General features: G+C 42.7%; 2 protein-coding genes across 12 annotated transcripts in view; both read right to left on the reverse strand.

The window, feature by feature from the left end:
• The window catches only part of adcy2b (adenylate cyclase 2b (brain)), a 77,697-nt gene extending 74,076 nt beyond the window's left edge, over positions 1–3,621 (reverse strand). For all 8 annotated transcript variants that reach the window (XM_048229736.1, XM_048229735.1, XM_048229734.1 and 5 more), the window contains exon 1: positions 3,262–3,621. The gene's annotated coding sequence lies outside the window, so the exon portion shown is untranslated. The remainder of the gene's footprint in view (positions 1–3,261) is intronic.
• A 3,876-nt stretch (positions 3,622–7,497) lies between these two features.
• Positions 7,498–24,173, reverse strand: tent4a (terminal nucleotidyltransferase 4A). 4 transcript variants are annotated; one of them, XM_048228926.1, is made up of 13 exons: positions 23,085–24,173; positions 21,112–21,235; positions 20,348–20,394; positions 20,099–20,219; positions 19,443–19,550; positions 17,347–17,475; positions 15,443–15,656; positions 14,826–14,952; positions 13,015–13,109; positions 9,556–9,740; positions 8,962–9,105; positions 8,204–8,257; positions 7,498–7,644 (listed from the first exon to the last, which is right to left on the reverse strand). In XM_048228926.1, exons 1-13 carry the CDS (start codon positions 23,951–23,953, stop codon positions 7,498–7,500), a joined length of 2,364 nt encoding a protein of 787 aa, XP_048084883.1. In that variant the 5' UTR covers positions 23,954–24,173. The 4 variants fall into 4 exon arrangements, with proteins under 4 accessions (XP_048084883.1, XP_048084882.1, XP_048084881.1 ...); XM_048228925.1 differs by having other exon boundaries at positions 7,498–7,647; XM_048228924.1 differs by having other exon boundaries at positions 8,111–8,257.
• Between the last annotated feature and the right edge of the window lie 1,325 nt (positions 24,174–25,498).

Consider the following 25,498-nt stretch of genomic DNA (forward strand, 5'->3'; position numbering starts at 1 on the left):
TCTTATTTCATCACACGTCAAAACACACACACACACATATATCTGACTTTCTCCAACTTTTGCACATCTCCATAGAACTTTTTATGTATTATTTTTTATTTCTCCTCCATCTATCTACCCATGTCCTTGATTGCCTAGCCTTTCTGCCCACCCCCATCCCCAACACACACACATCATCACTGTCATCACCTCACTTACATACAGCACACTGCTTGCTACAGTAAGCCTCCTCTACATACTTGCTGGACACTGCCCCCCCCCCTACATACACAGCACATTGTCTTCAGGATCTTCTTCAACACACATCCTCTACATACTTACAGCACACTGCCCCCACCCACACACACACTACACACACACACACACAGTCACTGCTCCACTCCCCTCCCACCCACACACACATCTTCACTGTCATCACTCACATACAGTACATCATACATAGTCCCTTCACCATACTTGCAGTACACTGCCCCCCCTCTCCCCTACATACACAGCATATTATTTCATCAGGAAGCTTCTCCAACACACATATTGCACACTGCCACCTTTCATTTGAGACCAGGATTATGCTTCTACACAAAGGGGTCCATGTGCAGTAAGCATTTGATTGCCAGTATGCATTTTGGATACCAAAAGTCCTATGGGGAGTTTTTACAAAATGCATTAGCATACCTTGGCAAATAATGGTCTAAAGCACTCATATTTTAATTCTATATTGATCTACTTTTGCACACAGCTTCACAATACCTGGTGCTAGGGCTCAGTTGTGTTTCTAAGTGATATCAAGTGACCTAGAGGGCTGAAATGTGGTCAGTTCAGAGATGCTTGTAATCCGGCAGAAAAAAAACAAACATATTCTAGCCTCTGTAACTCTGTGTCAGTACATCACACAGTTCTTCTGACTGTTTCCTATGAAAACGACAGGTTCTCAGCTTTCTATAGAGGTCAAACATTTGATGGTAGGCCCCAAAAGAGGTGGGAACAATGCCCTTGTAAGTAGGCAGTGCAATTTCAGGCAAAAACTTGAAATTTGTATTGGGAATCATGTGGTTAATTATCTTCTCACTCACACACGCATGATTAAAACAAAGGATATGTGGGTGTTGTGTGGGTGTTGCGATTTCATAGAGCCTCTGTAAATAAATACGGCCGGTGTATTGCTCTCCTCGTATCATGTGGCTTGCGTGCGGATTAGTCAGTTGTGAATCCGGCCTAGGTGACACCAAATCCATCATTAGTGGCCTCGACATCTCTATGGAAGAGAGACTGGGCAAGGACCATCTCAAAGTTGGCGAGTTTATTTTACTCTGGAGGAAGGAATTTTGTTAACAAATGTATGCACGCATCCCTCTAACGCACTGAAATATCTGATATGAATGTTGTCGTAAGTGTGTCGTAATTACATTGAGATAAGCAACAGCAACAGGCCACAGACAGTGAAAATAGGCACTACAACATCATCAACCATCATCACCAACACTGGAACCCCCCAAGGTTGCGTACTCAGTCCCTTCCTGTACACACTTTACACAAATGACTGCCAGAGTTCACTACCCAACACCACTTACTACAAATATGCAGATGACACAGCCATGGTAGGACTACTTACAGACAACAGTTCCATCACAGCCTACCACCAGTCCATCACAGATTTTGCACTGTGGTGCTCTGATAACTACCTCCAACTCAACATTGACAAGACAAAAGAACTGGTCATTCATGCATCAAAATCACCCCCTGGACTCACTCACATCACCATCCATGGCCAACCAGTTGCACAGGTCAGCACTTTCAAATATCTTGGTCTCACCATTGACAATAAGCTTAACTTCAATGAACATGTCACCATTACACAGAAACGTGCACAACAGAGACTGTATGCAATACGCAAACTAAGATCACTGTATGTTGCCCCCCCATCTCCTTCTGCTACTCTACAAAAGCATCATCCAACCCCTTTTACTCTATTGCTCCCCTTGTTTCTTCACCATACTAAATGTCACCAGCAAGAACAAACTCATTAAAATCTCACACTTAGCATCCAAGATAATACAGCTTCCCACCCCCAGCCTCACTGATGCTAATGACACAGCCACCACACGCCTTGCACGCACCATAGTAAGCAGCCCTGACCATCCCCTGAACCGGTTCTTCATCCTACTCCCATCTGGCCGCAGATACAGAACCCTGGACTGGAAAAAAGCGCACTATAAGAAAAGTTTTATACCCTCAGCAATCACTGCACTAAACAAACTCCTGTGACAATTACCCATTCCCCCTATTCTTTTGTGTTTTATATTGTCTGCATTGTCCACCTTTTTGCTTGTATGGTGATGAGGAGGGAGGGAACGGGGGGGGGGGTGTTATATGTTATACGTTATATGTATGAGGCTGTGTACATCCTGCATGGAATGTAACAATGATATGTGTGAAAAAGAATATCCTTATAGGACAATAAAGACTCTATACTATAAGTCTTGACTGTTGTTCGTCAAATCCATTGGTTGAGAAGGTGTCAAATTAATAATACAGAATGAGCCAGAGAAAATCAAACATGATTTAGACCAGGTTATTTATGAGAGAGCAAAACAAAACCATCATCATGACAGCTGAAGATGGAGAGAGAGAGAGAGCGAATGAGAGGAAAGTCAGCCAGGTTCCTACTTATGGTGGGGACCTGGTGCCCTTAGGAAACGAGACAGGAGGTTGTGAAGGTGATTCACACAGATCCTCCAGAGAGATCATTACCTGCAGCTGCTCCTTGGGAGCATATGACTGATGCTTTTTTGGTCCAGGGTGCTTTTTTTATGTCAGGCCTCTCTCTGAAGCCCCCTCCATACACACACACACACACCACCTCCCTGATAACGGCGTGTGACAGGGCACACACTCACACATATTCACACCACCCTGTTGTCATCCACATGTGTGTGTGTGTGTGTGGCGTCTTGTCGATCACCATTCTCACACCCTCTCAGCCACATTCTTTCTGCCAGTCTCATCCCCTGCACGCCCACATCAGCCCCACACTGCCAGGCTGGAGAAACTCCTCATTCTCTTTTTATCGCCCCACCACCCACACTTCCCACTCACTGCATCTAAGCTTGAATCTTAGGTCTCTTCTCTTTTATCTTGTGCCCCACCTGGCTGTAACAGTTTATCACGTGTTGCTGCTTGAAACATTCCTCCCACAATCCTATTACTCACCTTGCTGCCCCCCCCCACTCTTCAACCCCAAGCCCATTATCCGTCTTTTCTTACCTCTACCTATCCATCCCGTTTTCAGTCCTTCCTGAGCCTGCCTTCTCTTATGATGCATCTGTGTAAACATTTGCAATCCTCAAATTTAGATTGTAAGGCAATGCTGTCGCGGAAAGCACAGCACGTGGCTAATAGGACAAAAATGGTGACGGGCCATTAGTGTTGCCAAGGACATGCCATCATGAAACCACACAGGAAGATGGGTTTCTCACTGCTGCAGTTTGTACGGTTTATCCAGTGAGAATAAAAAAAAAAAGGCTTTAGGAGTCAACTGTTCCATGAAAATTAAGATTGTCTGCACAACTGCGTATTATCCAATTGATTTCTCATGTGTTAGAAAAGCAGCAGATTAACTTTCAAATGAAAACTTAGCTGTGATCTAAGCAAAGAACTTAAAAGACCTGCAACCTTTTCTTACAGGGTTGGGCAGGATACGCTATCTCAGAAATCCAGACACTGTCTGCAGATTAAGAATGATGGTGGACTGTGCGCAATATGTACAGACCAGATACAGCTCTGGTACAGACAGGTTGTTATTGCCCCCTTGTGGATAATAAAGGTACTTTTACATTACCAAAAAAATATATGCATGTAGTAAATTAGTATGTAAATGTATGTTTTAAACAAAAATGTTCCTGTTAACCATCATGATGAACAATAGATTCAGTAAAATGCCGTTTTACATCTGTAGGTCAAAGTATCCCTTAAGCATGTCAAGCCAAACACTAAACTGCACAGAAAATGGTTAATTACTAAAAAAAATCAGTCATGCAAGATGTGCACTCACACAGAAAATCTAACAAAAAGAGGCAAGACAAAGGCAAAAAAAAAAAAAAAAAAAAGAGATGACACCAGTTTGGTTGTTTTAAGACGTTTATTAAAAAATAAAATAGAAAAAAAATGTACATAAAAATATCAAGGAAAAAAAACAAAAAAACAACAACAGTTCCTCTGACCTCTTGGTTGCGGGGGTGGCCATGTTTGATCTAGAGGGTGGATAGGGTGGGAATAGGGGTTACTTTGGGATGGAGTGCTTTTGGCCACCATGACGTTTGGATGAGAACAAAAAAACATTTTACATTAAAATTCCCCTCACTGGATACACAATGGGGAGTGTCACATTGTATCTAGCAGTATTATGGCCACCCTTTTTTTAAAACCCAAGTGATGCAAAAAACACCACTTTTTTTTTCTACTTTTTTTTTTTTTTTGAGTTTCATTCAGGAAAAGGAAGGCTACAGTGCCGTGTTGGGGCATTGCCCTCGGACACCGATATGCACTGCCGACTGTCTCTGTGACTTTTGGCCTTCTCCAAAAAAGATGCTGGTTCTATCTAAAAGCAGCTAACTGCCATTTCTGAAGTGTTACATTTTTGTCATATTGCATTGACGGGCAGGCAAGTGGAAAAAAAAGAAATCAACTGACACAAACATTCCTGTAGCTCACACAAGTCTTAATACTGTCTTTGATGTCAAGTGGTGACGAAAATGGAGCACTTCACATCGAGTTTGGCATGACACTGAAGTCATTCAGTACACAGAACAGGTGCCAGTCCAAGTCCTTTTTCTCTTTTTTTTGTTTTTGCAAGTTTTTTCTTCCTTTTTTTTTTTAAGGGGGTGCCATAGATACAGCCTCAGCGTTGAAACAGCAGGGACTATTCTCTCCAGACTTCCACTGGATTGACGTCACAAGGTTAAGTTCAGGGAAGGGGGGAGGGGAGAAGAAAAAAAAAACGAAAAAAAAAAAAAAAACAGTAACTTGCATACAGAGTTCTTTTGCACCTGCCTTCCAAGCGTCAGTCCTAAAAAAAAAAAAAAAAAAAAAAGTGCCACCACAGGCAGGTGCTGGACTCAATCACCTTCTCGCCCTAGTGTAACGGTTCCTCCTTTGCTTTCCAGCACACACACACACACACACACACACACACACACACACACACACACACACACACTAATGTTACAGGTTTCAAAGAGGAGATACTCCAAATGAGAAACACAAAATACAAAAATAATCCACTTGCATAGTAACCTGCATGCCTGTAGTGTTTCCAAGCAACGGCAATACAACGTGTGCCATGTACCCACGGAAACAATACAATACAGTACAGGGGACGACGACAACAGAAACAAACAAAAATAACAGTCACATAAAAATAAAAGAATGCACAGATGTGATGTATACATCAAAATAGAAGTACCTGGCAATTAAATGCACAAACAAAAGATTCCAGAAAGGAATCAAAATTATTTCCCTTTCTCCTCAAGGTCTGTTTCATCTGGGGCACCATGCCATCGGCAGGCACCAACTTGTGGAGGTGGCACTTAGCGTTAAAAAGCTGCACTGATCTAAAGGTCCTCTCTTCAGTCTACCTGTCCCGCTCCCACATCTTCTCCCATGTCAATAATAAAAAAAAGGAAAGACAAGACAAACAAGACACGAAAAACTCACTCATGTTGACAAATACTGATGTACGAGCGGAATTCAATTTCGGGTCAAATGACTGGGTGACAAATCCTCTGCTATTGGGCAAGAGGGGCAACTTACGAGGTACAAACTGAACCGGGGTGGGTGGGGTGGGGGAATTAATCCCATCAGAACCTTCATGTCCAATGAACGTACACCTGTAAATCACAACACACACGCACACACATACACATTAAAAACAGACATCTTAAGGATCTTGACATCTGGAGGAGGTATGAAAAGGGCTGCACCTTGTGAGGGAGTCTACCTTAAAGTCTGTGGCAAGAGCAAACGAGCAAAAGTTCCTCCCGCACAGCTCCCTCACTAGTGCAGTTCTCCCTTCACACCACCCTCCTAGACATTGGGTGCCCAAGGCAACATCCAGGGGAGAGGGACAGAGGTGGAGGGGCGAGGTAATCAGACAGAGTCTTACACACACACCCTGCCACCTCACATGCAAACCCTCCGAAACGCGCTCACACCTAAAAACACAGCCCAGCTCTGAGAAATTAAAATAAAAACAGACTTCAAGCAAGGAATCGACCCCTATCGACAGGATCTGTAAACTTCGGAACAAAATTAAAAACACTATGAAATAATAAAAAGAAATCTTTTAAAAAGGAAACAAAAACGAGACAAAATTAAATAAAACATCTTTAAAAAAAAAAAAAAAAAAAAAAAAAAAATTATTGCACAAATAAACCACTTGTTCCTCGTGTACGTTGTACAGTCAAAACTGACATACCTAAAAAGGCAGCTTGGCTGCAGAGTTCTTAAACAGTGTCACGCAAGCTCGCTCACACTCAAAAAACACACACACACACACACACACACACACACACACACACAAAGTGGCTGTGGTTTAGGGAAAATGACATCCCTTCTTTCCCTTCCAAATGCTTCAGCCTAAACAAGCCATCAATGTGACAATCACTTACAATCCACTTAATCCTAGCTCCTCCCACTTATGGATGGTGTCCCCTTTAGGCCAAACAACATGAGTGAAAAAGAAAAGCGCACAAAGAGAGAAAGGCATCAGCCCCTTAACAAAAACATTTAAAAATAAACGTGAAAGAAAGGAGAGTAAAATGAATCTTTTTACAGTGAACAAGGTGTCAGACTGACGGCTTGGAAAAGTACCAATCCACAGCAAGGAGGAGGGTGTATTTTTTTCCTTTTTTTTGTTGTTTTTTTTTCCTTCTATTTTGTTTTTTTTTGGGGTTCATTATTTTTTTTTATGACACACCTTTTCGCCAGAGCATGGGAGGGAAAAAGAAAAAAAGCAAAAGAAAATAAAAAAACAAAAAGAAAAACAAACAGATTCAGTGGCAGACTGAAAGATAGCACCACCATCACCACCACCACCACCACCACACACACCTCCGCTGACCAGACGAGTAGGAGGGTGGGGAGGGAGACGTAGAGGTGCGTGTCCGTGCACATGCCTGAGCGCACACACGTGGACAGTGGAAGACGCACAACGAGGCTGGTTTGCGAGAGGCTTGTTCGCTCGTTTTGCTCCATGTCCGGGACCGGCCAGGCTATCCGTCTCCCTCTGCCGGCTCTGTCCCTGCCGTCCTTCTCCAGTAGCGGCAGCAGGGGGCGACGGCAAGTCCGTTTGTCAGTTCTGGTTTTCCCCCCTGCAACGCTGCAGTTAGCCATATCGCAGACCAGCGTATTGGGAGAGGAGAGTGATGGGACGGAGGGGGAAGACTAGGGTGGTCAGGACTTAAGGGTCAATCAGGGGAGGGGGGGGGGGGCAAGAAGGTGCTCCTATCTACTGACGCTGGCGGGCAGACTCTCCCTCTTGCGGCGGCGCCAGGTGTTGCGGTTGTACTGCACGTGCCCATTGCGGTTGGCCAGCACAGGGCTGTGGGCCACGGCCGAGTTGTGGAAGCCCTTAGGGAACTTAGGCCCATTCTGCTGTGAGAGAGGGAGAGAATTTCATTTAAATAAACTAGACATGATTCAACAGAAAATCATTTGGTAAGTGCTTGGAAAAATAAACAGAATAGGACAAAGCGTCATGTTGCACAGATTGCACAAGCGAAGGAATTTAAATTACAACTCAGGAAGAAAACAATTATATTTTACGCAGACAAAACTGAAATGGGCCAGAAATGAATGAGATGTGTTTTGAACAGTCAAAACAAGTCACAGAAAATTGTGTGGTTATAAAGGGAAACCGTTCAATTACAGGAAAATTAATATGAAAGATCTGAAGTACAACAAATGCAATATTCATCATGCACAAACACACACGGCAGTACAAAACAGAGGTTTGGAGATTAAGGGCAAAAAATGAAAGGGGGCATGCTGTTAATGTATCCGTGTGTGTGTGTGTGTCTCTGTAGAGTGTAGTGTGTGTGTACGTGCCAGCGCATACCTTATGGTGGAGGTGGGGACTAGGCAGTGGGCTGGGGGGGGCTGGGGGGGGCATGTGGAGGTATGGGGGTGGGGGTCCGTCTGCCATACACACCTGTCTGCCAGGCAAGGCGTGGAGCGGGAGCCCACCCTGCATGGACACTCGGCCCTGGGCCATCCACAGAGAGAGGGACAGGACAAGTGAAGGGAAGAGAGCAAGAAAGTAATGAAGAAAGAGGGGAAGAAAGAATGAAGGAGAAGACATGGAGAGGAGAAAGATGTGAAACAGGGATTGCAGATGGAGAGAAGAGTGGGTGGGAGAACAAGAGTGTTACACACTGCAACCAAAATGATGCCAAAGAACTACAGAACTCAGATTTTGAGCTGTGGTTCTCTAATGGATTTTATAAGTGGGTCAGATCAGCCTTCAAACACTTCTAGAAAACTTTGAGAACCACTCTGCTATTCTCCTAGATGTATTAAACATGACACATCGGTAGTAAACCTGACTGGACTGGATTTCAAAAAGGGCATCTTATTGCTACACATTTATTGTACCACACTATTTCTTGCAAATTTAAAAAAGTACGTACATATATATACACATATAGCCAAACTCTACTTAAAACAAGACAAAAAAAAAAAAAAAAAAGATTAAAAGAAAAAAATAAATCTACCGATTCATTTATTGGCATCTGACGGTAAGCAAATTATTGAAGTTCAGACTTGCAGCTAGGAGCGAGCCTCCTTATCCTTAGTTTAGAGGCTACTGAAATCAATACAGAAAAGAGAGAAACTACAAACACAAGCGGTTCAAGAGACCTGGCTTGGTCTATGCTTTCCTGCGATGCGAGAGGAGTTGGGCTGCGTTACCTGGGAGACGGGAGGCATGCCCAGTGCCGTGCTGAGGTTGGGTTTGGCCGTGCTAATCTGGAGCGCAGGGGGAAGGGCACCCAGTGCCAGGGGCAGCGGGTACTGGGGCAACGGTGGTGGCACGCAGGGGGTTGGGTCCGAGTCCTGGAGGGCAGAAAGAGGTGGTATGGAAAGCGTTTAAAAGCCACCTGAAGCAGTCATCATACAACTAATGTATATCAGCTCTGAGAACAAGAAATCTGAACACTGGAGAGGGGCACTAGTAGCTAGGTCTGAACGACTTGAGGAACATGTCTAACTGGGGTTTTTCTGGACAGATTTTGCGGTTGCAATTGCAAACCTTAATTTCCCTAACTATTAGCCACGGTTTATACATTGATTTCGCAAAATTTCTTCAGCTATGAGGTTAATACACAGGACCAGTTAATATGGTATTAATATAGTATTGTTTTTTTTTAACTTGTATAAAACACTGTGCTGCAGCTTATACAGAATGTGGCTAATACACATGAAATTACTGTAAGAAAATCCACTTTAAGTGGCCATATATCTGTTGTTCCAGTATACGTAGAGGTGAGAGCCCATTTGTCTTACTATGTCGCTGCCACCGGACAGTGAGGAGGTGGAGGAGGCCGATGAGTGCTGCTGGGGGCTGGACAGGGACATGGGGGAGTCTGCGCTGTGGGGCGAGACAGAGTCCCTCTGCTGCTGGTCCTCCACAGACACGCCCAGCAGAGGGCTGGAGTCCACCATCTCAGTCGGGTCCTTATGCACCACACCTGAGCCGAAACAGAGTCAGGGTTACAGCATCACACACACACACACACCGTGTTGTCCAATTTGGAAATACATTTATTTCTACACATCATAAAAAGTATTGCAGCTGTGACAACGAGTGAATGCACACATAATTCAGTGGAAGGTGTGTGACAATGTCAGCACCTGATGCTGTTCTAACCATAGTCACTTGAGAAGTGAACGAGGATATTTATACATGACCGATAGTTCAGATGACCACCATTTTTTTTGATAAGGTAAACATGAGTCTTCCTACATACAGTATCAATATTTTTTAGGCAAACTTTTAAGCAAACTAGCATTTACCGTTTCAATTTCTCTTGCTTATCTGTAGCAAACCTTATGCAACATGAATCAGACATATAGGATTTTGATTAATTTTCCTTTGTTTTGGCCACAAGTGCCGTTATCGGCGATCTATTTCTTGGGTCTGCTTGTCCAGTGTTGACAAACACCCCACAAACTATTGCAAAGACTAGCAGCAAGTTAGGCTGAACGGAGTCATTCGCAGATGCATTTGTGAAACAGTTTGAAATGAGTGATGCCTGATGCTTGCGCAGGATAAGATCTCTTATTTCCCCCCCTTACCAAGTGCTAATTCCACAAATGTAATTATCTCCCATCCCAGGCCACAGCACCTCAACACAAGTATGTCTGACCATAACTGCAAACGAACACAGTAGCCAAATTCCCTTTACATTTTATAGTCCCTAGCACCCATTTCTATGGAGAGTAACACAATATTCCAAGTAAACACTTTTCCGAACTACCGGTATGTGCCAATGTTTTTTCAGCAGAGATTTAATTCCCATCAAGTTTCTTAGTTTTGATCCTGAAGTTATCATCCTAAACACCTGCACAGCATGTCCCACTAGATAGCAAATTCCATTTTTCACAGATATTTTCAATTGATACGCTCAAGAGCCAAAGAGGGAAGAACCAACCAGAGATGTCAACGCTACAGACAAGAGCACAGACAAGTTCCGCACTAGTTGACTAAAAGCAGTGCCTACGTCATCCACAGCCCCAAAGCCATGTTAAATATGTGCAGCAGTGCACAGTTGTCTCTATCCAGGTTACACAACATCGGACACATTAAATGGGAAGCGTAATGACATTTCTCATACTGCGGCAAGTATGCCAAGAATGCCAGGAGAGCTAAGCCCATGGGGCAGATTATCTACTAATGTAAACCTAGAGAGCTGTTCAGAGCTGCACATTTTGCTTACACGTAGATGAGACTGATATTTTTGATAACTTAGGAAGTGTGGTAAATATTACTGGTGTGTCTACACTTCCAAGTGGTGTCTAAACATCCCCATGCAAGGTGGTTGACAGTACGAGGCCATTAAGAGGTTGACACTGAAGGAGCATTCTCACAAGGGCTGAACGATTTATTGCATTTGCGATAATATCGCGATATGATGAAGCGATTTTCAAACCGCAAAGGCTGCGATTACGCTTCGTAATATGTGACGTCACCAAAATGCATTTATTTGCGCTTGCCGACGTGCCACCGACTCTTCACACCCACCACTGAAGAAGCAAAAAACGTAAACAAGAGGACCAGCTAACAGGGTCAAGAAAGGTCTGACCAGTAGAGCTACTTTGGTTAAAAATAAAACCTCTTCATTACCTTTTGCTCAAACCTGCCATGTCCCTGGTTCTAGTTCATAATTCCCCTGTGCTGCTACTCTGGCTGGTAACTTTGTTCACTTGTCCAGCTGACTATTAAAAATCTACGACTAGGCTGCACAGCAGCCATTCACCTGTGCACTGAGGACTTTGTTTACTGGAGTACAATGACAGTGGGGGCATTTGCGATATCGAAGGGGTTGGCAGTGCAAACATTTCATCTTACAGGTAATGCATTGATGCATAATGTTATCCGCAAGTAGTTGACACAGCTAACCACCAAAAACCCAGCTGTTCTAACATTAGCTTACCAGCTAAGGCTCTAGGCTACATACATGCTGCTAACTGCTTATAACTTTGCCTGTTTAAAGAGTTTTGTCTCTGCGATTGGCTTTGTTGTGATATGAACAAACTAGTTAAATTTGCATGCATGCGTATTGCGCTGCACTGTTGATAATGCTAACATTTAGTTAACACCGAGGGGAACGGTCATTCGGCCGCATTTATTTGCGCTGCAACAATCTACAGTAGTTTGTTCCGATTCACGTGCAAGTATCCTACAGAGGAGAGGAGCGTGTGAGCGCGCGCTGTGTGTGTGTGTGTGTGTGTGTGTTTGTGTGTGCGCGTATGGAGAGCACAGGACAAGGAGAAGCCGTGTCAGTGCCACTGCATGTAGACCTAACTGTTAACTAACGAAAGATCATACCTACATGAAATTGTAAATAGAAACAAAATAGAAACGTATAAGAATAATTATTTCATTATGTTTACAAGGCCGGAAGTTCAACAAATATAGGTCTACTAATGTGATTAAAATAGTTAAATAAAAAAATATTTCATCCATCAATCTTATTCAATGACCTAATGCCATCATAACATAGGCCTGGGCTCCAGGAAAGAACAGTTTATGTTTAACTTACCTAATTTTGTGTTGGTCATACTATAGAATAATAAATTGCTTGTCTTTGTTGAATAAGACAGAAGATAAAGAGCTTAAAAATAATCGCATATCGCATCGCAATATTGGTGAGAAAAATCGCAATTAGATTTTTTTTCCAAAATCGTTCACCCCCTAATTCTCACCTCTCAAAACCTCTGCGGTCAGTTCACACTATAAACCACTGAGGCCATCAGAGATATCCATATGGGCTCAAACTCAGAGGAGCCACCCAGTGTGTCTGTTCACATCAGACGAGGTCACGCACGCTTCTTCGCTTTGGGCAAACAACCAATGTGTTTTACAGAGCCCCTGGCAGGGGCTTTAGCACACAAAGGTCACCTTTTTCATTACGGCACTAATGTTAGGCGCTAATAACACTATCCATCACACAGGGGAGAGGCTGTAAATTAGAGGCCGCAGGGTTTGAATGGCACTGCTGCTGGGAAGTATGTCTTTTTGGCTGGCATAGCCTTTTTTCGCTTTGGACTAATTAAAAAAAAATGATAAATAAAAATACTGATATCAGCCTCGCTTATCACACTTAACTTTTCCCCACTGGTATCCTTTTGCTAGGTGTCTGGACTGAGTAAAAGGCTAAGCTTACTGAAGTTTCAGTCTCACAGAGGCTACACCAAAAATTGATGCGTGGGTTTGAAGTTGGTCAGTTGGTCAATACTGACCTGTGTTCCGTTCTGCACGGCCGCCCCACTTCTGGAAGATCCACTCCCGGTAGTCGATGACCTCCTGGGTCACCTTGATGATGCGTCCCAAAGTGCTGTGGGAAGAGGGTATGGGACACAGGGGAGTGTGAGAAGAGAGAGAAAGTGTGTGTGTGTGTGGGGGGGGTGGGAATATTTCCATTTTCAAACATGTACCGAGAGAGAAAGTGTGTGTGTGTGTGTGTGTGTGTGTGTGTGTGGGGGGAGCTCCCCTGTACAAAGTTTATGTAATATCAGATTGGGCACCATTTGCAAATACAGCTGGTAACTGTCTGGAGAATTCACAGGGAACATGTGTGTTGACTCCCCTCGTCGTTTAGACTGACTTAGGTCACATGTTGCTGAAACAAGTGTTACATGCATGAAGTTTTTTTTTTTTTTTTTTTAAATGGAGGTAGGCAGTGATGCTATGCATTAGTGATGACTAACTAAAACTGAACAGCAACAGTCACAATTTCAAATGCAATTCAAAAGAAATGTAGCTGTTTATGTCTCATTTTAGGCTAGCATGAAAAATGTTCACAATTGCAAACTTGCTAGTCAGCAACATTTTGTCAAGCCACTGTAGGCCATCTATAAAACACCCATCTTCAGCCTACTTGTTTAGTTCCATAGACTGGTAACTAGGAACGTCCATAAGCGACAAGGGTTTGTTCGGCAGACGTATGTGAGGATGCGTCTGCCATGGACAGTCTCTTGTGCTACACGTGTGAAGGGGCAACTCAATATTCATACCTATAGAATATTGTTCCGCGGACTCTGAACAATATTCAGAGATATGGGTATGAATATCTGTGAAATAGCTATCTGAAATCAGCTTCACTTGGGTATGAAGTGTAATAAGGGAAAGTTAAAGAGCAAGTTTACTTAAAGCTGCAGTTGGCAAGATTTTTTTGATCACATTCACTGAAACCGACACTATGCTCTGACAGAACATAAATCAGCCGGTTTTAGAAAAAAAAAACCCCGCACTTTTACCTCCACCTAGAGCCTGTTCTTTGGTTTGCAAAAATCCACAGCTCCCGGTTCTTCTGGGCCAATCAGAGCAGGGCTGTGTGAGATCTGACCAATCACATTCTGGTGCACACTGACGAGCACAAACTCAATGAGAGGATGCGCGGTGGTAGTTGGGGAGGGGCATGAGAGTTGTAAACATTCAAAATTTGGGCTAAGTCCCCTCAGTCTGTCGGACTTGACAACTGCAGCTTTAAGGGGAAGGTATGGGAAACGATATGTGGGAGCCATTTTGTTGGAAACAGATTCTGCAAATGACAAATTTTCAATGGTATGGAAACAGCGACTATCAGTGTCTGGTGGGTTTTTCAATCCACCCATTACCAATCATATTTAGCTATTAGAGATGGCACATGATATCAGTTTTTATTAACTGATGTGGAAAAGGGAGTGATCAAATGAAAGTGTTTTGCAAAAAAATAAATAAAAAAAAAAAAAAAAAAAAAAAAAAAAAAAAAACAGGTTTAGCAAAAAATGTAAGTTGTTTTGGATGGGTAACCGTGTTAGGCTACACACTTTAGAATGCCCATCAGCATCACCCACTGCACATTAATTGTTACAGAACAAATTTGCTTCCCACTTAGGGCCCAAACATAGTCCAGCATCTGTGTCCCACGCACGCTGCGCGTGATTATTGCATCAACGCAAGTGGGGGTGTCGTGTACCTTAAATGTGCAGGGAGTAGCATTCCACTTGCTTTAGGAATGTCCGAGTGCACATACGAGTAAAATAATAATGAGTGCGAGGTGGAAACTCACCTGTCAATGTCCTTGTTCGGGTAGGAACGCGCCAGTGGCGATACCGCATGGCCCAGGACGATGTAGGCATAGTCAAACACCTGTTTCACTTGCATTGCCCCATACGAGCTTCTCCCAACATCATTCCCTTTGGATACACACACACACGCAGAGGCACACAGTCAGGTTCCTAACTCTGCTCTAACCTGCAAGACAGTATGGGCGCTTCCTGCTTGCTTGTGAAAAGAAGAATCTACCCATTAACTGCCTTCCCCTGGGATGTAGTTTTTTTTGTTTTTGTTAAAAATTGAAAAACATCTAGACCTATAATGACAACATTTAAAGGATACTAGATGACAATTGTTCCCGTCTTCTGTGCACACCGATTCATTATTTAAGGTGATTTTTTGACAAGAAAACAGTACTTGTAAAGTGCACATTACCGGAAACACTTCAAATCAAAAATGGTTTCCTCAACCATTTATCTAAGGAGGGGCCTTTTTCATCTTCAAACACCAAAAGGGCAGCAACCATAATACTAAAATCTGAGTCAAGTTAAGTCTATCTCTGAAACCAAACAAAATATCCCTTCATGTTTGCACATGGATGCCAGACACTGATCTGGGAGATCAGCCTACCTGGCAGCAGGGGATCCTCGATGCAGAGCATGGAGGGCCGGTAGCCGTTGGTCATGGCCTTCATGATGTCCTCTTTGGCCATGTAGGCGCCACCGTTCTTTATCCGGATGCCCGTCTTCATGTAGTTGAAGTGCCGGCCGTACAGCTCAAAGAACTCGATCAGCAGCATGCCGAAGTTCACGCTGGGATTCCTGGTGTCGATGCGTGGATGCAGCTGGCGGCAGTGAAAGAAAGAAAATGGAGGAAAAAAAACAAAACAAAAAAAAAAAAAAGAGGACAAGTTAGGGCAATGGAGATGTGCTCAAATGCATTTAAAGAGAATCCATTCTAACTACCTGCCCTGTGGTTTTGCGGTTGCACCTAATCATCTTGAATTACATCTAAACACTACACATCATTACACTCTCCTCCGCCTACCATTTTGCTTTCATGAGTACATGTATAGCTACAGATATCTAAAGTAAGTACTTTTTGCCAGTTCACCTTGTCAAAGTCTAAGAAAAAATTGGCAAATGTTTGAGAAAGAATTTCACTGGGCCCGTTTGTGTGCATGGACTGGAAAAATGTTTACCCGGTGAATAGGAAAAGACCTGTGTCTAATGGCAGCCTCTAAACGGGCTCTGGCCCAATCCATTTACACTTGACCACAACAAGCATTCCAAGTACGAAGAGTGTAAAAGGATGAATTCCAGCTATGACAGAAAGCCCCTTTAAGGCCAAGTAGCCTACTCTTGTAGGCTATTCAGTTATTCCTGCTATATCAAAGTATGGTTGCTAATGTAAAGTAACATAAAATGGTAATCTTTATAATTATTTGCATTAAGTTAGAAAATTGCACATTCAGTTTTGCATACACTCACTTCAATAAATTATCAGCATGACAACTTTACAGAGTCAACCGATCTCAATGAGCTCATTAGGTTTTCTGATGATAATCAGGGATGCCGGCAGAGATTTATTAAATTGCCAGACATGCCAATGTGGAAAATAAGTAGGTGTGATTAAAAGCATCGAAACATTCCCGCCGCATACTGATATTACTTCCCCCACCATATGTCTGGCTAACAGGCAAGTAATCCTTTAATTAATCTAGACTTCACAAGCAATCTTAAATGTAACTGCCAACATCAAAGAATCTCTGCATCTTTGCACTGTCTACTGCAAGCATTTTAACAGATTCTGATCAAAGAGAGACTAATAGTTAACTTTGTTCAAATATATATTTGATAAATATAAAACTGGCAGATCTTGAGAGGATCCACTGTATTAAAAATGTACACTTAAATAAATATAAAAAAACAAAATAGAATGTCCGCACACTTGCTCCCGTTTTGCTTTATCTTTTATTTCACCAAGTACTTCAGCAAAACGGGAGCAAGTGTGCGGACATTCAATTTTGTTTTTTTGATTGTCTGACCCTTTTGTCCTGCACCTGCGTTTTGGATGTGCGCACCTCTACCTTAGCCACTTAAATAAATATAGAAATGAACATAAACCTGGAGGCTCTGGCTTACTGAAAGTATAATTTTATGGGGAAATGTACATTTCAGTCTTTCATACTACTACTACTACTACTACTACATCTGCCGGGTCTGACATTTTTGACTGTTCTGGTTTCAGAAGAGATGCGACTAAGGGCTGTTTCATAGTCTACACAAGCAACATGGACACAGTGGTAAACGCAAGGCTGGGGCACGTTTTGAAGAACCCTCTGAAGAGGCTACACAGACGATGCTCCACCATCAAAAATGCACAATATGTCACTTGTGTGCAAAAATGTACCAAACCCTACTTGTTTAACTCCATGCACTGAGTACCTGTATCTTTCTTAAGACTATGAAAGGGCTATAAAGTATCCACTCTCATGGCTGTCGTTCAAATGTCTTGGGTGAACGAGCCCTCACCTGCAGGAAGCTGATGACCATGAGGATGAGGCTGTAGGAGCTTATGCCTCCAGTGAAGACCTCGTTCAAATCTCTTTGCAAGAGAAATTGCTTCAGCACGAAGATCAAGTAAGGCAGCACGGTGTACCTCTGATAAACACACAAAAACGGGGGGGGGGGGTGGAGAGAGGTGAGGGGGGGGAGAGAGGTGAGGAAGGAGGAAAAGAACACACAGTCAAGAGGGGCTACACTAAATATTCTCATCTGACAGGACTGAAAGCACATTTGTACATGTTTCCAATTGTAGCATCATAATGGGCGTAGCCTTTGCGTTAACTTTTGAAATCATTGGTCCTGCCTAACCAATCGCATCAGTCAGAGATTACCATCAGTATTACTTCGCTACCAACACTTGAAACTGAAACTGCACTGGCAATAAGTAATGTTATTTGCTGTATATTAACACATTCTTCCAACTGCAATTCTTTGAGGTTTGCTGGTGTTGCTACCGGTACTACCATTTATTGCTTCCTGTAGTTTTACCACTTTCAATATTGAAAACTGTAACGTCATACCCTCTGGTCGCTGAGGGACACAGTGAGCCAAGATACAGGTGGATGGGCCAACTAGGACACCCTCCCAATCATTTAAAATTTAACTATAACTTTAACTATAAAAAGACATGGGCACATTAAACTAGCACTTAGCCTATATCTGTTTGTGTGAGCGTGACTTCAGTGCTACCATCCTTCAGTTAAACATCTGCATCTGGCAAAAAACAAACTCACTCCATAAAACTGGAACTAATGAGCAAAGAAACCCCCCAAAAAACAGTTCATCATCAGTTGAGTGTGACTGGTGTGTCAAAAACACAGGGACAGGTTTCAGAGCAGACCTAAAAACTCACCTGAGCGAATGGTAAATTGACCTTGTGAACCCTGCTACACCCACCCATCTTGACACTCACATCAGGTGAAGAGGAATTGAGCCCGTCCTCGTTTTCCAATGGTTGCATATAGCCCCGAAGTTGGAGCGTGACTCACTGTTTACATTTGACTGCAGGCTATTGCAGCGTGCAAGCACAAGAGATTCATGTCTAACCCTGTCCCCCACACACACACACAGTGCATCCGTCAACACACATGCTCAGGCTCTTCAACTTTTTACACATTTCCATAATCTACCCTTGCAGTCAGGACGCATCTTTCACCAGCTCGCATTTAAAACACACAAGCACAGAGTGGGAGAAAGACAAAGAAAGTAGGGGTGCTCAAAAAGAGATGGCTCCAATTAGAGGCTCTTTGGCTGAGAAAATCCTGTGTTGAAAAAATATGCCCATCATTAACTCATTGAGTGCCAAAAACATATTACGTTTTTCCTTCCCATGCGTTGAGTGCCAAAAACGTAATATTACGTTTTTAGCTTTTTTTTTTTAAATTACGAAACTAGACACTCTAACACACCTTATATGTGATTTTGGGAACTCTGATGACTGGAAATTAAATATATGACGATCGAAAACTCATGAAAACGCACAATCTGGACATTTTATCATAACTCTGTTGCCGCTTTGGGTCGAATCAGTGACTCATGCACGTCATCTCAAAACCAGGCCATTTTCGTGGGTCTATCACTAGGTGGCAGTCTCGCCAGGTCTCGCTGATCACTTCCCGGAAAGTTTACAGACAACACTTCATATTTCATGAAAGACGTTATATCTCCATTTCTAGAAAAAAAACAGCGATTTTGATGAAAAATAGCCACTGTTTAGCTTGGGATTTCTCAGGAACAGAGGCGTGTAGAAACACACGGTTTGCACCCACTGAGAGCTTAAAGTCTCACCTTTTAAACGAGCCATTGTATGTGTTCATAGCTATAACACAGAATATGCTGTGGCTGTACAAAAATCATCAACAATGGTCTAGATTGCTAGCACTCTAGGACAAAGCTTCTGAAAACAGCTTGGCATTCAATGAGTTAAGGTCCCTTCAAAAAAATAAAAATAAATAATAATAAAAAAAAAGTTGCCCGATTGGCAACTTCGCCAAGTCTGATCTCGCCTACATTAGGGAATGATGACACACCCATTTTGCCTGAAGGTCAGTCATACAAAGTACCTTCACATAATCCTTGATAAAGCGTGCGGCTTTGACACCAGTTTCCACGTTAAAGCTGATGTCGACCTTCACCTCCGTCTCCTGGTCAGTCAGTTTGATGATGGGTACCTGAGATCCAGCAGAAGAGTCGTTTCAAAGATTATTCAGGACACTCGACACACCATTTAAAGACAGGTTTCATCATAAATCGAGAGATAAGTCATAGCAACTTGGCATTATAACCTTTTATTGGATTTGTATGAATTGATTGTCAATCTCTACTTTCAAACTGACAGTAAACAGACTATGGATATGCTTATTATGCATTTTAAAATCATTAGTAACATTATATTCAGACTTTTGAAGAAGTAAAACCTCAAAACGCATCATTACATCATTCATGGACAACGCAGACAAAAATGGCAACATTCCTAGAAGTCTTAGTAGGTCAGTGTGACTGACGGATATGGAGATTAGACTTGAACCAACTCCAGAACCACCTACAATATTACTCCTGAAGTAGACTTCTACAATATTACTTCTTAGTCAGGTGCAAAATGTATGTACTTCAACCCAGTTCTAAACAAAATGGGCATTAGATGCACTGCGATGGTAAGCACACAGCCAGACAACAAGGCAGGACACATGACCGTCCGAGTCCGATGCTGGACACTCACCGTAGCTTTGTCTAGTACTTTGATGGAGTACGGTTCTGCCACGTTGTGTTTCCGGAGTGCCTGCTCCAACTGTTGAAGCGGGGGCCTCTCCCATTTGCCAAAGACCACCAAGTCGATGTCACTACACAAAAAACAGGAGGGTTAAATTAATTACATTTAACCCACGCATTGAGTAAGGAGAAAAAGCTACCAACAACTTGTCTTGAAAACAAAAAGACAAGTCATTTTCAGTTAAATAACCTGAATTACCTGGTAGGGAGATAGAGGCCAGTGCTAAAGCTACCAAATATTTGCACCTGTGAGAGAAAGAAACATACCACTGAATAAGACAAAATATTATAAAAAGAAATTCACCACATTTGATACTCAACTGCAAATTCTTAAAAAGGAGGGGGGGGGGCATGTCTGTCACACATTTAAAAATACTATTTCATAGCTTGAAAGGGTGATGTACAAGTTTTAAGGCAAACAATCCTCAAGATTTAACACTGCAGCTCGATAGAAGACATACACACACAACATCCAGAGACATTTTGGCATTTGAGAACCGCAGGTAGCTATTAGCTTAGCATGAGAGTTCCTGAAGGTATGAATTCCACAGACTGAACTCCATTACAGAGATGCAAGTACTGTTAAGTATACATAATTATGTCAAGTTCTTTAGAGAACAGTAGCATGGATGTCAGCAAACAGATCATTAGCTGGAAGTGATTGACTTCCCATAACCTTCCCAGAACACCAATTATGATTGACCGGGTGAGTGGCAGCTTTCTTAAGGTCATTTGACTAATTAAGTAAACTGAGAAAAATTTACTAATTTTAATAACTTAAGTGTGTCCATCACCTCCCGCCCCCCTGAAACCTAATTGTCCCCAGTGCTGTGAACGGCTACACTTAGATAGGGGCACATAAAGCAAGGGACATAGGTCAGTAGGTTGTGAGCAGTAGGTTGTGAGCAGTGTCAGCTGTAGTAATTCCGAGTTTAAAGGCCCATCCTCCACTGTCGCACTTACATCTGCGGTGGGCCAAAGGTCCTTGATAACCGTTTCTATCCGGTCCACCACCTCCTTCCTCATGGCCGCCTCTTCTGGTCGAGGGGACATGAAGTTGTAGAAATCCACAATCTCCTCATGAAGCCTTGGAAAAGTTAGCAATTAGTTAGGGCAGTAAGTTCAGTTATTAGTGCATACCAGAACTTTTATTCAGAAACTGTTGGAAACATTTGCCTCAGGATGCATTGCATTCAAATATTATAGAAGTTCCAGGAGCTCATTGGAACTTATATCATATTTGAACGCAACTTGATTAGACTTTGTGTTCCAGTGTAAAAACAAAGAAAGCCTTGATATTTTGTAGCACTATAAGTATAGTATATATACTCTTTTGATCCCGTGAGGGAAATTTTGTCTCTGCATTTATCCCAATCCGTGAATTAGTGAAACACACTCAGCACACTCAGCACACAGTTAACACACAGTGAGGTGAAGCACACACTAATCCCGGCGCAGTGCGCAGCTGCCTGCAACAACAGCGGCACTCGGGGAGCAGTGAGGGGTTAGGTGCCTTGCTCAAGGGCACTTCAGCCGTGCCTACCGGTCGGGGTTCGAACCGGCAACCCTATGGTTACAAGTCTGAAGCGCTAGCCAGTAGGCCATGGCTGCCCCTATGAAGTACTAATAAAACTTAATAGGCTGGCCTAATTAGATTTGTTAATTGTGTGCAAATATCCTGTTTCACCAGTGATGACCCAACTGAACTTTCACTCTTAAAAGCTGATAAAAAGTACAATTCTTGATCAACTTAAAGCCTGAGCAGCAGCCTTTTGAGAAGTACAGCAAGTGACCAAGCCAAACCAAAAATCAAGATAAATAAGATCAGCAAAGCCATAATTCTGTTTTGACTACGAGTTTAAATTCCTTCAGAGAAAATGTTCATATAGGTGCAACAGTCCCATTGCAAATATCGCAACTTCATGCAACAGATGGAACCCTTTCGTAATGGAGGGTTACGAAAGGACGCGCAGGATCACTGACATGCCATTCAGTTTTGTAAGCATGTGACAATTTACATCAAATTGCATAATTTTCATAAGCGTGTAAATTGAATCTTTAAATCTAAAGATTTTTGGAGATAATTAATCAAAACAGATTATGATGAGGAAAACGGCACAGGGCACTGTAGTCCTCTCTTCTCTGGAGAACACCAGGGGGCTTGGCCAAATTGTACTTTCCTCCAATCGGCAAATTTCACTTGCCACTATAACGTGAACTAATAATGTTCAGTGACATTAATGTTAAGCGTCAAGTTCAGAACGACAACAGATGCTATGCACCGAGATTTGGAGATCTAAAGTTAAAACATCTTTCAATAATCATGAGCTTGATTTATAGTTACACTAGAAAGTAATGTTGAAGTGTTGTGGTGAACATCGGGCAAAATGTCTCATTTTTCAAATCCATCTAGTTTGCTAATTTTGGAAATGCTAACGTTAGTATGCAAGCAATTAACCAAGGCTAAATTAACCAACGCCAAATTTAAATACATCATACCAAACTAATCATTGACGACAAATTGATAAGAGTGGGTAGTCACTGGGACAAGTGGACTTGAGTTAGTTAACCATTCAACCATACCGTTAACTAGTAAATCATATTGGCTAGCTGCTAGCAACTAACACTTCACTAGCCACAGAAGCTAGCTTGCGGAGGGTATTCGATTGGCTAAAATTAGCCTAGCAACTCAGCCAATCGTCAAGTACAGAAAGGCTTGAAACAGCAAGCTAACGTTAGCTAGGTCGGGCTTTAGGACAAACCCAACCGTCATGAGTAACTTAAGAGTTAGGTTAGTTGCTATGCTTAACGGCGTGACTACAGCTTCTAGAAAAACGAAAGAGAAATGCTGAGATGAGCATCAGTGAACAGGACACGGAACATTAATTGTGATCCAATGTGAAATGGCCTTGTTCAACGTGAAATAAAAATCTCACCCGTCCACCCCAAGGCTGTATCTTCTCGTCTTCCACGGCGTCCCAGAACTGACATAATTGCCATTACTCAAATTAGACAGCTGGTAGTTTATTCCATACGTGCTCGCTTTGTTGTCACTTTTCCTTCGGCCTGGATGGTGGTGATTGTGGTGATTATGGATTGCAGACGGGTTAAACGGGTGGCGCTTGATGCAATTTTGTTGAATATTATACTGCTGTTGCTCCTGATGCGAATGGCGTTGATGGTGGTGGTGGTGGTGGTGATGATGGTGGTTGACATTGTTAAACATATTCTCACTGAAACTAAAAAACAGATTGGGACCCCCAGTATTCCTGTTCATATTCCCTGTGAGAACACTGCCGCTAACGTTCACATTGCTAAAGTTAGTAGTCCTTCCCATACTAGAGCAATTGGAAGATGGACTGTCCGCTCCAGATTCCACTGAGGACGACGAAGAAACTGAGCCCGTCTGTACAGACGTTTTGGCCTCCTCAACACCTACCTTTACTCCATTGGCGTTTAACGATGAAGCAATCATACCGTTTTGAGCGCTGCCGTTCGGTAACGTTGCAAATCCAGCTATTGCAGTGCCATTTCGTGAGTTAACGTTAGTGCTGTTATTTGCATTGCTCTGGTGACTGCTTACGGTGGTGGCTGGGTTGCTGCTGCAGACGCCTTTGCTTGATGTTGCCGCGGCCGCAACATTTTTAAAACCGTCCAACACCGGAGAATTGACACAAATATTGTGGTGGTTGTGATGCTGACCGGAGTTAGCCCGGACTACCTGAGACGTTTCCCAGACATGCATCCATAAGGCGTTCGCAGGTCCTTTCTGTTCCGGCTGAATCCAAGCAACCCTCGGATCCATTCAACTTATTTTTTTAAACACCCCTTTCTCGCAAATCAACGTGTTCCCCGTTCAGTAAACACGCGTTCCTAGATTTCGATAGCCCTCCAGAAAAAAGGGGGTTGTAGAAAATGGAGAGAGAAGCAAAAGTGCTAAAACGCCCAAGCAACTGGGGATCAATAAGTGGTCCTTTTTCAAACCGCTAGCTGTAAACTGTTAGCTACGGTGATCCAATATGGCGTTTTCCCTTGAACCCCAAAATCCAATACGCATGTCTGTAGGATTTTAAACTATCGCCTGTACACACCCCCGTTTGAGAAACGAGCAGGCGCAGCTACTCCACCCTTCCTCCCACCCTGCAGTAATGTTACCCAAATCCATCGAGTAATTGATCTATTTAAAAGAGCCTTTTCATTGTGTGTGTGTAGTTTACGTATGTTTGCGTAGTTTGAGTAGATAGGTCTGAGAAAGCCGTAAATGTAACTATATCCCCGCCCTCACCCCAAAACCAATCATTAAAAGTGTGAACATTAGTGGAACAGAACGTTCTAGCGTTCGAATTTGAATAATTTCGGTGGTAGGCTATTAATTAGGCTACACGTTTTTTTTTTTATTATTATATTTTTCAAAAAGCCTAACTCTGGTAGGTTGTCTCAATGTGATGGATTCTGAAACAGTGTTTGTGAATTCTGAAATATTCTTCAGCCGTTTTTAGATTCAGTTTAGCCTAACATACTTATTGCATCCAAAAAAAAGGAGCTGGCTGGCCAAAGGACCTCAGTCTACCATCACATTCTGCTTTGGTTAGGCTTTGGGGAAGGAGAGAGCAAGTGAACTCAACTTTGACCCTACAGACAGAAAAGAGTAAACAGACAGACCCAAAAGAAAATCTCAGTGAGCATTGTCTGTACGTACACACCACCACCGACTTGAGCTTCCAAAGAAGCTCTGGTCGCTCTGTCAAGGACGCTTGTCAAAAAAGTCCAGGGAAGCTTTGGACGCTCTGACGTGACAGCATTTTACGTTCCATCGTGTTCTATCTTAATAATTCCGTCTATTCGATTGGTTGCTCGTCGTTGGACGCTGAACCGCATCATAGCTCATTACCATAAAGTTGACTGACTTTCAACTTTCTGCTTGACGCTCAAGTCGCTCAAGACGACCAAAACGCGACGCCGATTTAACGCTTCTGGCAGCTGAGAGAAGCTGGCTTCCATTGAAAATGAATGACTTCCTGACTCTTTGAAAGCTCAAGTCGGCGGCAACCTACGTACAGTTACTCTGAATTTGATCCAGACACATACCAGGCCTTTGCTCTCTAATAATGGCTACCACTTAGGACTAGATATTAATGGATATTAATTTTAAAATGGATATAATCCTAGCAAACCATTCAACAACATCACTGAAACAAAGTATATGAAGCAACAAAAAACTGTGGTCCTTTCACATAGTAAATGTGGAAAGATAAAACAACTGCACAGCCATAAAAAAAATACCTTTATTAGATTGTAATGTTCTGTTCAGCACATATATGGTTAGCGTTCCAAGTATAATGCTTAAACA

Source organism: Alosa alosa, chromosome 20, assembly GCF_017589495.1.
Source record: "Alosa alosa isolate M-15738 ecotype Scorff River chromosome 20, AALO_Geno_1.1, whole genome shotgun sequence".
Lineage (NCBI taxonomy): Eukaryota > Metazoa > Chordata > Actinopteri > Clupeiformes > Clupeidae > Alosa > Alosa alosa.